Raw genomic sequence first — 12816 nt, 5'->3', positions numbered from 1 at the left:
TTGAAATAAATGCAGTTTAATTGATTAGTCCTACCTTGTCCCTGCCTGCCCTGACTGTTTGATTCATTTCTGTTCTCAACTGTACCAGTCTCAGATTGATCTCTTTCCTCACTATCTCTCTGAGTCCCCCCTCACCTTACTCGTTAAATCCTCCCAAGCAGTTCTTGCAAATTTCCCTGCCAGTATATTAGTCCCCTTCCAATTTAGGTGCAATCCGTCCTTTTTGTACAGGTCACTTCTACCCGAAAAGAAATTCCAATGATGCAAAAATGTGAATCCTTCTCCCATACACCAGCTCCTCAGCTATGCATTAATCTGCTCTATCCTTCTATTCCTGCCCTCACTGGCTCGTAGCACTGGGAGTAATCCAGATATTACTACCCTCGAGGACCTCCTTTTTAAATTTCTGCCTAACTCTCTGTAAACTCCCTTCAGAATCTCAACGTTTCCCTTCCACATCCTTGGTTCCACTGTGGACAATGACCTCCTGCTGGCCCCTCTCCCCCGTGAGAACATTCTGCATCCTCTCTGAGACATCCTTGATCATGGCACCAGGGAAACAACACACCATTGCAATTTTCTCTGCTGGCCACAGAACCATCTGTCTGTACCTCAGACTACAGAATTCCCTAACACAACTGATCTCTTGGAAGCCGACGTACCCCTCGTTGCATTAGAGCCAATCTCAATACCAGAAACTTGGCTGTTCATGCTACTTGAGAATCCAGCATCCTCTACATTTTCCAAAACAGAATACCTGTTTGAAATGGGTATATCCTCAAAAGACTCCTGCCCTTGGTGCCTACCTCTCTTACCCTTCCTGAAGTTAACCCATCTATGTGACTGTATCTGAGATTCTCCCCCTTCCTACAACTACCATCCATCACATACTGTTGCTGTTGCAAATTCTTCATTGCTTCTAACTGTCTCTCCAACCGATCCACTTGATCTGGTAAGATTCGCATCCAACAGCATTTATGGCAGATATAATCCATAGTAACCCTTAAACTCTCTTTAAACTCCCACATCTGACAAGAAGTACATCTCACTGCAAAGGCCATTTTTGCTCCTTCACAATCTACAGATCCAGAAAATAACACCATCTTATTCCTCTACAAACACTACCTCAAGTTAAATTAATAGCTAAGGCTTACATTTTAAGTTTAATCAAGAGATTTATCTCCAAAAACACATAATCAAGAAAGAACCCACTGTACTCACTACTGCAGCCTTTCTATTGGACAGACTTAAAACAACGATTAACTTACCTGATTCTGTGCTGTGAACTTCGCCCAACAAGTTCCTCCAAGATTAGTTGTGAAATTCAGTGTTTGTTAATTTTTCCCAGACCCACTCCGATGTCCAGCGATACATGAATTCAAACAGCAAAGGCAGTAACTGTGAAGGTTTTCTCTCTCTCTCTCTCTCTCCCTCTCCTGCACTGTCCTCACCATGTGCTTCCTTTGTCTGCTCGTCTCCCTTTTCAAACTGCTGTTGTTTTGACCTTTGTTTCCCAAAGTTCCATAACAATGCAACAGCATATAAAACAGTAATTGCTGCTTCTGGAATTTGAGGAAATCACTTCCAGCACCTAAAATACCTCAAAAAAAGGAGCAGCTGTTACAGCCAGAAATTTTTTCCGTCCTCCATCTTGGATTTCTCACAATTGATGTAATTGAGTACAATATCTGAAAGTAAAATGGTTTTATTGTTAGGAGGAATGAAAACTAACGTTCAGCTGAAGGTGGATAAGCAGACAATTGTCATGAGTAGTTATCCAATGGCTGAAAGGATTCAGGCAAATAATTGATACAGAGATAGCTACAAGCCCCTAGAATTAGGGTACATCATTAAGTGCTCGTGAGGCAGAGGGAAATCCTCATTAGTTGGGGCCCATCTCAGGCTGTTCTTGTAGGCAGCAGTGTTGGTCTTCATTAGACAGTCCCCAAGCTGTAATCTCCAGGTAGATGATGGACCAGAAGTAGAGGTGGAACACCCAGGATAGAATTCTCTAAATCTTAGCTACAAAGCAGGAAGCTACTCCACAACATTATTGTGATTAACACATTCCATGCTAACAGTTTGTTGGTCCTTTGCTCTCAGTGAACCTTCCCCATTTGTCATGGTTGTATACTTTGTCTAATTAACAAATATTTCATTTCTAAACTGCTTCTTAAAATCAATAAATGAAAATAAAATCGTACTAATCATCAGCTGCCTATATTAAGTAACTGGAATTATGAAACCCCTTCACCCATAAAAGCAATGGACCATTCATCACTTCCATTAAATACTGTTCATGGAGTTCAGCTGATAAAATTCTCTCAACATGGCTTCTGTTACCACTTTATCCAGTATGTTACTTACTTAGTCTGATCAATTTTTCCAGGCCTGCTTATTACTTGAGAGAGGGATCCTCTTGGAGGAGAAAGTGAGGTCTGCAGATGCTGACGATCAGAGCTGAAAATGTGTTGCTGGAAAAGTGCAGCAGGTCAGGCAGCATCCAAGGAACAGGAGATTCGACGTTTCTGAATCCTGAAGAAGGGCTTATGCCCGAAACGTCGAATCTCCTGTTCCTTGAATGCTGCCTGATCTGCTGCGCTTTTCCAGCAACACATTTTCAGCAGAGGGATCCTCTTAGTCACTGAAATATTGCGTATATATTTAATTTATTAATGCTCAATATTCACAGTTATGATTTAGATATTAATATGTTCATTTCTTGTTATTTATACATCCTTTATCTTTAGAAAACTGGGAACACTGAATTGCATGTCCTTGCAGCCCAAAGGTGTTGATAAACAATCTGCAAAGAAGTCTATTAAAGTTATTGTAACTGATTGGGAGGTGTCAGAATGGCCCAGTTTGACACTTCAGATCATCTTTCTAGTCTATTTGCTAAGATCTTGCTCTTTGGTTAGCACCTAATCACAGCAGCACAACTCAAAGGAATGCAGGAGAAAATTATGCTCTGACATTTTGTGATGGAGTGTACTGTATTGGGTTTCTATTGCAATGTATTGCTGCAGCATTTTGGTTAGTAATTTGGCTGATATTTTCTAAAAAGTGAATTTACAGGGATGAATTTTCAGAAATTAGCTAATTGACAACTTTGGTGAGTTCATGGAGGATTTCTCTCCATGTGGCCCAGTGGGTTTTCATGTTATCTTTTCGAACTTGCCTCATTTATCGATCCACCACATCCCATGAGATCCTCTTCGTCATAGCCATAGGTAAAAGCATCAGCCACTGCCGGACCTCCCAGGATTCTTGACATCACTGCCAGCTTTACAGCACAACCATGCACTTGGTCAAGTCCTGGCAGTCCGCAGCTGTCCTGCACTGTTTGTTTTATTTAAAGTTGACACGTCAGAAAGTAATTGGGATTATGCTTTGCGGCATAGCTTGGAGGGTCTGCTGGATAGGAGTGTGCTGTCACTGTCCATGGTGTGTGTCCTGAAATATTAGCAACTGGAGTTACAAGCAGCGAGCTGGAGTTGACAGATTACTGCTCTGACTTTCATATTAGGGACTGTCACTGTCTAGTTTCTATCCAGCGGATAGGTGAATATGAAAATGCACATCAGTGAGGTGAAGTGTACAGAGGATAACAATAGATGCTAATAAATGCAAATACACTTTCAGCCACTCACTGACAAGTTTCATCTTGCCATGCAACATTTGGTTTGGAAAACAGAAATTTAGCTCTCAATGTTGAGAAACTCCTTGCTGGCCAGCCACACAGCTTTTCCCAATTTAATCAGCATTGTCCACGTGGTTCATGGGTTGGGAAGATTCCATCCAGTGAGTAATTAAGAACTGAAATTTGCAACCAGTTTATTGTAAATAAAATTTCAAATATATTACTGATGAAACTAATATTTGCTTAGATTGAAAAATAATAGACAAAATAATGATGAGATCAGATTTAGCCATTGTGACAAACATTGTTTAGGCTCTTAAAGGTAAATGTTCAAACAAAAGTTTAAATACAGCATCCAAATTAATTTATTCATTTAATTTTAAGCTAAATAATCTCTGTGACTTTATTTTTGGTGGGTTCTAATAATTGCCCCAAATGTTCTGTGTCGCTAGAAAGCATGCAGAATATTCTTTGTTGCAGTTGTCTTAGCTTGTTTTCTGTTTTGTTTTTGTGAAGCCTAACCAATGTTAGTACTCTTGAGAAGTTTGTAGTGTTTCCTTTTGGGTGAGTGTGAAGCTCGCTCACTGAGAATTTGATTTCTTTACAAAGGATTATAAGGGATAAATGGCAAGAAACAGGCCATTTGCCCAACCGGTTCATGCAGATATATACAGGACAACCTCGAATATCTGAACGAGAGAGGTGGGGAGTATTTTGTTCGGATAACTGATTGTTCGGTTAACCAAACTGGGTTCCCGTGGCGATGGCAATAGCAGGAACAGGGTTCCATGGTGGCAGCAATAGCAGGAACAGGGTTCCCGTGGCAATGCCAGTAGCAAGAACTGGGTTCCCGTGGCAATGGCAATGGCAGGTACAGGGTTCCTGTGGTGACGACAATAGCAGGAACAGGGTTCCTGTGGTGGCGACAATAGCGGGAACAGGATTCCCGTGGCGATGACAATAGTGGGAACAGGGTTCCCGTGGCAATGGCAATAGCAGGAACGGGTTCCCGTGGCGATGGCAATAGCAGGAACAGGGGTTCCTGTGGCGATGCCAATAGCAGGAACAGGGTTCCTGTGGCGATGGCAATAGCAGGAACAGGGTTCCCGTGGCGATGGGAATAGCAGGAACAGGGTTCAATGGCAATGGCAGTAGCAGGAACAGGGTTCCCGTGGTGGCCCTGTTTCTGCTCCCCCACCTGCCCAGGCTGCCTGCTCTTGCTGTGCTTTTATTTAAATTTTATAACATTTTTATGGGATCTTGAGGTCTTGTATGGATAATCTGAAATTCGGATAATTGATGTTCAGATAACCGAGGTTATTCTGTATATTCCACAAGAGCCTTCACTCATCTTTCCTCATGTAAATCTATCATCCTTCCCCTTCATAATCCCTCCTCCTTAAATGTGTATATACTATTCCCTTCAACAACTCCGTGTGGAAATAATGTATACATTCTCACTACACTTTGGGTAAAGATATTTCTCCTGAGTGATTTGTTAGATTTCATGGGCCACATCTTACAATTCCTAGTGTGAGGTAATTAATTGGTATACCATGTTTAATTTAGTTAGAAATTAATTATTTCCTACTACATGAAAACTTCCATATAATTCACCATAATCAATAAGTTAATTATTTCCACAGCCCTTTTTCTTTAATTTTGGCTTCCTGATTATTTTGCTGCACAGAAGCAGGAGCAACCTTGACCTTTTGAAAACGGCTGTCATCACTTCTCCTTTTTGTGTTGGGTATGTGAGCCGGAATGAGAGTTAAGCCGGGTAGACCAGGAGGAGTGAAGGAACTTGCTGGTTCCTGAGGTGGACTGGACAGAAACCCTGCCTGCAGGCTCTGGCACTGTGTTTAAAGTTCAACAATAAAGATTAAAACACAAAATGTCCCTCCTCTTACCCCCTGCATGCCAACCTATGAACCTGTATCCACCCTCCCCATGGTCTCTCAAATCCCTTGTGCCAACCTCTGCCCATCTACAAATCCTCCTCACAGTTCTTGATACCCCTAACAGTCTTTCCATCTCCCATGGCCTTTCTTTCTCAAATGCCCCCAATCATCCCCTTCGTCCTTCTTGCCCCAATATCAACTCTGTGCCAACACATAACACCCTCTGATCCATCACCCTTTGGTCAGAATACTAAGGGAGGCTGAGACAACTGTGGCTGGTAAGGGAAGTCATGCACAGCAAGTAAAAGATAAGCATATAAAATGGTGAAGATTAGTGGGAAGCCAGAGGACTGATAAGCCCTTAAAAACCAGTAGAGGAGAACTAAAAAGGCAATTGGGGGGTAAAGATGAAATATGAGAGTAAGCTACCAAGTAATATAAAAGAAGATTGCAAGAAATCTTTTTTTAAAAATATGTAAAAGATAAGAGTGAGGCAAGAGTGGGCATTGGACCGCTGGAAAATAAGGCAGGGGAAGTAGTAATGGGGAACAAAGAAATGGCAGAGAATCTAAATAGGTCACTTGCGTCAGTTTTCACAGTGGAAGACACCAGAAGCATATCAGAAATTCAAGAGAGTCGGGGAGAGCATAGTGGCCATCGCTAATAAGAAGGTGCTGGGGAAGCTGAAAGGCCTGAAGGCACACCTGGACCAGATGGACTACATCCCAGAGTTCTGAAGGAGATAGCTGAGGAGACTGTAAGGCAATGGTGGTGATCCTTTAGGAATCATTGGAGTCAGTGAGGGTCCCAGAGGACTGGAAAATGGCTAATGGAACACTCCTCTTTATGAAGGGAGGGAGGCAAGAGACTGAAAGCTATAGGCTTATTAACCTGACCTCAGTCATTGTAAGATTTTAGAGTTTATTATTAAGGACAATCCGAAAGGGTGCCTTACCACAACCCTAGGATGCCTCATCCTGGGATCAGATCCTTACCTCTCCGAAGGGGAAGAAATAAAAAAATTCCTCCAATCCTCATCCCATTACTTCCCCTCATGCTCACATACTCTCCAGTCCTACCCATGTGAAACCCATGCAATTTAATGCCATCTACCCATCCTCCACCACTGTTATATCCCCTCTGTTAAGCTGTGCCCCTCTATCAATCTCTGTGGCCCCTCAGCCAACACACACCCAATGCCTACTTCTAACCACCACCTCTTTCACCTACTGTGCCATTTGTCTGAGTATCCACAAATACCCACACACATTGAAGAAAAATATAGTACTGTTATTTCAATGCCTATATTGCCAACAACACTCTATTGAGAAAAACACTCTCAACCAGAAATACATTCTGACACTTGTTGGCACTTCTGGACACTGTGCTTGTATGATCTGGGACCATTCTTCAATCTATTGCCGAGAAAATGAGAAAATATGTCTTTGGGGGACAGAATATAGGATTCTTGACTTCATTGTATTCACCGCAACTGAGATGCTCTTCATGATAGTGAAAATCTACAGCTTATGGTGGTTTGCAGAGTTAGGAACTATACATTTGTTGTGTTTCATTTTGTGAATAAATGCAAAACTAACTAAAGATTAACTCCTGATTTTTCCTTTACCAACTGACTATAAGATTTCGTCAGGGCTGTGTCAGCTCTTTAAAAGATCTATCCAATTTAGTCTCCTATTCTCCCATGACACTGTAAATCCAATTCTTTGTATGTATCTCAGATGAAACTCGTTATACAAGGAGTATATGAAGAGTGGAAATTTCAGGAATAATAAACAGTAAGTTGAAAAATATAGATTCTTAGTTTAGCAAGGAGAAATGGGACAAACCAGAAAGGAGAGAGACGAGAGTTGAATAGACTAAATGGTGATGAAGGGCATATCAAAGTAAACAATAGATTAGGAGAGGGAAAATGGAAAAAAGTGGGGTCTAGGCGGGATGAAGAATGATAAGTTAAAGGATTGAAAGGAACAGAAAGTAGAAATGTATTTTACACAATAATTTTCTTCTACTCAATCAATTTTGATAGCATTAAATTTGTTGACATCAAATATTTTGAGGACTATGGCTTTACTCTCAAGTTTTCTCTCTTTTTGCCTCTTCCTGTTCTCCCCACCCACTCCAAACTCATGTATTCATCAAGTTTCTGAAAGATATGGAGAGTCCAACAGCTGCCACTCTTGGCACATAATCCATCTAAAATAATGTTGGCGGGATGAAAAATCATCATAAACAAACCTCAAAATAATCTCCACACATGTGGTATAAATAATTGTGCAAGAACTCCTACACAATCTGTTGTTACATAAAAGGACAAATGAAATTTTCCTCTTGAATTAGCAATTATGAAACCAACAGGATATTCATGCCACAACCCGAGTTGTGGAACCATAATCTCTGCATAAATTCCTTCTTTCACTTCCTTTCTAAATTATGCCCTATAAACATTGCATAAATCATAAAATATTGCAATTGGCTTAAAAGCTCTGAACACAATTTCAATTGCTTGTTAAATTATATTAACAATTTCTATTATGCAAGGAATGCTAAGTTTGTTTACTGTTGTAACTTGGTGTATTTTGCTGATGAACATGATTACATAAAAGGAGAATCTGAAACATTTTCTGTTGCTCCGAATGGCTATTGCAGTCCTCTGTTTCTTCCAAACTGATTTGATATTAAAAATCGATATTTAAAAGTGCCATCATTTAATGTGCTGCCAAGCCTAATAGAGTTTAACTTAATAAAGTTACATACAATCTTGAGTCATTGTTGTGGAGAAGTCCTTATGCTCTATTTTCTTTTCCGCCAGAAACACTTCAGAATGCAATACAAAATGACTGCTTATTGATTGCACTTAAGACTTCGGAGCTTGTAACATGATTATTTTTTTTCCTTGGAACTTTCCCTGAAGTATTTACAAAATCAATGTCAACAATCATTATTTCAAGTAACTCAGGAATTTCCCAAATTGGGCTCAATCAAAAGACATTTTTGCTGTGTTACGTGCTAAGTTATTGTAATTTATTTTCTTTTTGCCATATTTTTATGTGTGAGGTAATTAATTTCTATACCATATTTAAGTTAGTTACAAATTAGTTCTTTCCTACTACATGAAAACTTCCATATAATTTGCCATATTTTTATGGCAAAAGGGAGGAGTTAATTGCTCTCCTCCTTAGATGTCTTCTGCTGCCATGATTCACCATCCAATGATGGCAGATAGCCAACCTTATCAAATTTATTCCCTAATTTATCCTTTTATATTTTGCTGTTTCCTAGATTTCAGTAGATTTAAAGGTATTCTACATTGAAGAAGTCTCATGGAGGTCAGGCAAACATTATGAAGGCCTACCAGAAACAGCATTCTCGAATTTAAAGGAGGTGACTGCCAGGAACCCACAGAGCAGCTGCCTTTCCTTTTTGGGAATTGTGCCTTTTGGTTTTCCATTGACTGTGATTGCCAGCAGTGGCTGAATGATGCATGGAGCTTGCAAGTATATATTTTCATGCAGATCCCAGGGGTCTTTATTGTGACAATATAAAGTGCCACTGAATGTAATGCTAGTTGTCACACCTTTCCAGATTTTTTGCCTCAGCATAACTACCAGGCCAAGGTCACCAGGTGGCTAACAAGTGTGAACCAACATAACACTCTGAGTGCTACATTATTCACTTTTGTTTCATAATGTGCTAAGGTCATTACCTTATTAAAATAGTATATTTATATTTTTCATATATAATTAGCTATTGTTGCACTTTGTTATTACAGTAACTTCACTATAGGTGGAATCTTCCAAGCTCCTGAATGACATGGGCTATGGTAAAATATCTGGGGAAGTGAGTGAGATGGCAAGCATGGTCCTTTTTGACATCGTGAGCAAACATTTTTCATTTTCTTACTTAGACTTGGACACCAGATGGGATTCTTGCTCGTGAGTGGTGAATGATCCAGTAAACCAAGATTGTTGTTTATTATCTCCCACATGATTATTTAATCTTGCCTCATTATATGCAGCTTCCTGCATATATACCCACTTGCTGAGAAATCCTGACATGAAAATCGGAGTGGTTACCTAGCGACTCCAACTCACTGCTTACTCCTCTAGACCTCTATCTTGGACATCCACCAACAGCATCTCCGAGCACGCTCCATTGGAAATGGCTGCATGCACTCCAATCCATGGACATTGTCATCTGCCATGTATGAACCTCACTGTGTCATCATGACACATCTCTGATACATTTACAGTGTGGTTCTGAACTTCAGTGCTTCTTTGGAGCGCACTGGCCCTTTTCATTGCAATACAGCTGCAAGGACACATTACGCACAGCGATAGGCTCCTAACTCAATGACTAGGGAGAGAATCTTGGGACTGATCTCTGGCTCTCAGCAGACACTCACTTTGCACCTACGTGAATGCTCACAACCTCCTTGCTTACCTTGTCTCGTACCTTTCTTTCTGCACTTGCCACCTTGGCCAGAATCTGAAGGCTGTCTCAGTTCTATAGTCCTGCATTGGTGTTTAGTGCAGACTGAAGCCTAGTAGCTTGTCATTGTTGTTAGTAGTCTTCAGATATGGAGAGGGAAAGCTTAGAAACACAGAAAACAGTTGCAGGAGTGTAGGCCATTTGGCCCTTCCAGCCTGCTTTGCCATTCAATATGATCATAGCTGATCTTCCAACTCAGTACCTTGTCCCTGCTTTCTCCATGTATCATTTGATCCCTTAAGCTCTGCAAACCATATCTACTCCTTAAACATCGAATGTTTTGACTTCAACTAATTTGGGGCAGCACGGTGGCTCAATGGTTAGCGCTGTTGCTTCACAGCACCAGGGACCCAGGTTCGATCTCCAACTTGGGCAATTGTCTGTGTGGAGTTTGCACGTGCTCCCTGTGTCTGCGTGGGTTTCCTCTAGGTGCTCCGGTTTTTTTTCCCCACAATCCAAAGATGTGCAGGTCAGGTGAATTGGCATGCTAAATTGGCCATAGTGTTCGGTGCATTAGTCAGGGGTAAATATACGGTAGGGGAATAGATCTGGGAGGGTTACTCTTCAAAGGATCATTGTGGACTCGGTAGGCTGTAGGGGCTGTTTCTATACTCTAGGGAATCTAATCTAATTTCTATCGCAGGCCCATCTCCCTCAAGGTGATGAAATTTCTCCTTTTCACAATCCTAAATGGCCTACTCTGATTCCAACCCCATGGTTCGGTTAAAATTAGGATCATCAATTTTCGGCCTGTGGGAAATAGCTGAGAAGGAGACCATTGAGGGATTTGGATGAAAATGTACAAATTGAAGCAACAGCACTCAATATAGGCGAGTGGCCACAGATGTCATGAATGAATGTGGTGCAAGTTGAGACAAAGGTGCACAATTTGAATGATGCCAAACTTCCGGTGAGTGGAACATGGGAGCCAACTAGATGTGTGGAGGAATAGTCACATCTAGAGATGATCTCCAACTTCTTTTCTGTGGTGAAGTCCATAAATTGTATATTTCTTTAGCTGGAAACACTTTAGCACACAATGTTAAGTGATGTTTTTGTTCTTTTAAGGTTACTTTGAGTTTGTAAAATGATTAAGTTGTTTCCTCTGAACATGTGCTCAGTTACTGATCTAAATCAACATTTGAAGCTCTGGTGGGAAATGTAATTAGTTCTTTAAATAACCGGCATGAAGTTCAGAGACAAGGAAGGACAGACTTTAGCCTCGGAGTGCTGTACATAAAATGTTATGTGAATTATATGGCACTTTCTATCATTTAGGTCAACAGCATACGTGTTTAAGATAAACAAAAATGTCTCAAAGAATGACTGTCGTAATCATTGAGGATAGTCACCTGAAACCTTTGCATCAGCTATACTATTTATACAGCACTGTAATGTATTTTGCTACATTGGTCAGCAATCCTAGGTTAAAATGCTTTCAAAAATATACAACCTATTGAATGGAATGCACTTCCGATTTAAAATGTTAGATTTATACAGCCTGTCTGTCCTTTTCTTATCACTTTTCTTGTTTTGTATAATTTGATTCCCAGGTACTTGGTGCTAGAGCATGTTTCTGGGGGCGAGCTCTTTGATTATCTTGTGAAAAAAGGACGACTGACACCAAAGGAGGCCCGAAAGTTCTTCCGACAAATAATATCTGCATTAGATTTCTGCCATAGCCATTCAATATGGTAAGCTTCAAACATTGCTACTGCAGTTAATCTGTTCAAATGAATCTGCTTATGTTTCAATGCACTATGTGGAACATATTTGTTGCCAGTCTACTGTTCAACAGTTGTTGAGAATGATCACATCAATCAGGAAAAGGTTCTGTGTACATATGGGTTCTTTACTATTGGGATGTGATTAAAATTTGATGAAAGTAATAATTTGAGAGAAATCTTTTGATATCTTGACTTTCATCTGAGTACATTCGTTAACAACAGGAAAGAGATTTGTCTTGAGACTTGCATCAAAAATATGATAATTAGTAAAACTCCCCCAGTGATGTTGAATTTGACTTTGGAAAGTTTCCTTATGGGTAGAGGAGCTTGTTCCAACAAACACAACAAAAGTAATTTTGGACATGATAGGCAGCTGTAAAGTATCTTGCTAGAACTTACAGCCAATAATTAGTAACACTCATTATTTAAAATGTAATGAATTATTTTCAGAGTTCTAATTTTTAGACTCTGACCTTCTGATTTCTCCAATCTTGATAAACAGACAATATCCCGCACTAAATGAAGGAGACGAGGAGTCACACTAGTGAAAATCCAATCAGCTTAACCCAGAATAACCAGTGTCTTGCAGCGTAATCAGGGTATTTAAGGTAGCAGTAGAGTAATGCATGACTAAACTGTTTAGTAAATATTTTTACAATGTGGTTTACAATCCAAAATTTTGATCCAGGCATTGATTTTCTTTTAGATATTTTCTAATCAGCCTGTTCAGAGATGTTATTACACACCTTTTAACAGCTGGGACTTGAATCTGGACCTCCTGGCTCAGACAGAGACACTACCCTTGCATCATAGTTGCCTCGATTGTCCTTTTTCAAACATTAACTAAGCTTTATTCAGCTTTGAAGAAATCAAATAAATACTAAATGTCATTGAGATAATGAGGCAATGACAATGGTGTGGATTTAGGAGGCTTGTAGGTCATGAAGAAATTGCAATGAAAAGGTTTAGTTGAAAGAGCATCAGTCTGTAGTTCAAGAATAATGATGATATTAGGAAATTAACTAAGTGATTTTAG

General features: G+C 40.1%; 1 protein-coding gene across 1 annotated transcript in view; it reads left to right on the top strand.

Annotated features, from left to right (window-relative positions):
- Window positions 1-12816, top strand: part of LOC132824294 (serine/threonine-protein kinase BRSK2-like) — a 946497-nt gene that overhangs the window by 601083 nt on the left and 332598 nt on the right. The window contains 1 exon segment of the mRNA XM_060838637.1: window positions 11607-11747. Within this exon segment, the coding sequence (XP_060694620.1) occupies window positions 11607-11747 (141 nt within the window).

The sequence above is a fragment of the Hemiscyllium ocellatum genome, chromosome 18 (assembly GCF_020745735.1).
Source record: "Hemiscyllium ocellatum isolate sHemOce1 chromosome 18, sHemOce1.pat.X.cur, whole genome shotgun sequence".
NCBI classification, from domain to species: Eukaryota; Metazoa; Chordata; class Chondrichthyes; order Orectolobiformes; family Hemiscylliidae; genus Hemiscyllium; species Hemiscyllium ocellatum.
This window is presented reverse-complemented; position numbering and strand designations above follow the sequence as displayed.